The sequence below is a fragment of the Cystoisospora suis genome, assembly GCF_002600585.1.
Source record: "Cystoisospora suis strain Wien I chromosome Unknown contig_3265, whole genome shotgun sequence".
NCBI classification, from domain to species: domain Eukaryota; phylum Apicomplexa; class Conoidasida; order Eucoccidiorida; family Sarcocystidae; genus Cystoisospora; species Cystoisospora suis.
Genome location: NW_027156060.1, coordinates 1 through 614, shown reverse-complemented (window position 1 = coordinate 614; position 614 = coordinate 1). Strand labels below are relative to the sequence as shown.

Genomic DNA, 614 nt, shown 5'->3' with positions numbered 1-614 from the left:
TCTATCTCTAATCTATCTAACTACCACGCCTTCTTGTTTACGTGCGAAGGTGAAGTTCTTTTTCTCTTCTTGGAGTCACGGCACTCCAGAAAAAGAGTCTACGATAGGGTCGCTCCTCGCTGTAGAAGTCTCCTTTTCGGAGAAGAAATGGCAATTGACAGAAAGAAGATTCCTCTAAAGATTCGAGCAAGCACATGACACACCAAGCATGTGGTTTCAAATCCTTCTCGGTTGTTTCAGGGCAAGAGAGACAGTCATGAGATTAAAATAGGTGGAGTAGCTCCGGAGAATTTCCACCTCTTGTTGTCTCCTCTTCCATCGTTCTATCGAGACTTGTGATACTGAGAGAACCCGCTTTCAGCTCAGTTCTGTGTCTCTACGGACATACAAGACAGAAGGCGCGAAACTTCACTGAGAGGAGAGAAAGCAAGAGGTAACGAAGAGAAGAAAGGAAGAGGAGAAACAGAATAGAGGCTTCTTCCGTGAATCGTTTGCCAAGGCGACCTAGCCGTGCTGCAAGGGAAACCATTTCGCTCTCGTTAGCCAGCCTTATGAAGAAGAGAATGTCTCCTTCCTCTTTGGTAACGGACAAGAGTGCATCGCCAGTTCACCTG

The 614-nt window shown here is 46.4% G+C and overlaps 1 protein-coding gene across 1 annotated transcript; it reads right to left on the bottom strand.

Annotated features, from left to right (window-relative positions):
* Window positions 1-147: 147 nt before the first annotated feature.
* CSUI_006443 (uncharacterized protein) lies at window positions 148-614 on the bottom strand. The gene has a single exon (XM_068066603.1). The coding sequence runs from the start codon at window positions 527-529 to the stop codon at window positions 377-379; it is 153 nt and encodes a 50-aa protein (XP_067921416.1). The 5' UTR covers window positions 530-614; the 3' UTR covers window positions 148-376.

Excerpts from the sequence above, each read along its gene's own strand:
- CSUI_006443 (XM_068066603.1), bottom strand. The coding sequence starts at position 529 with ATGGTTTCCCTTGCAGCACGGCTAGGTCGCCTTGGCAAACGATTCACG.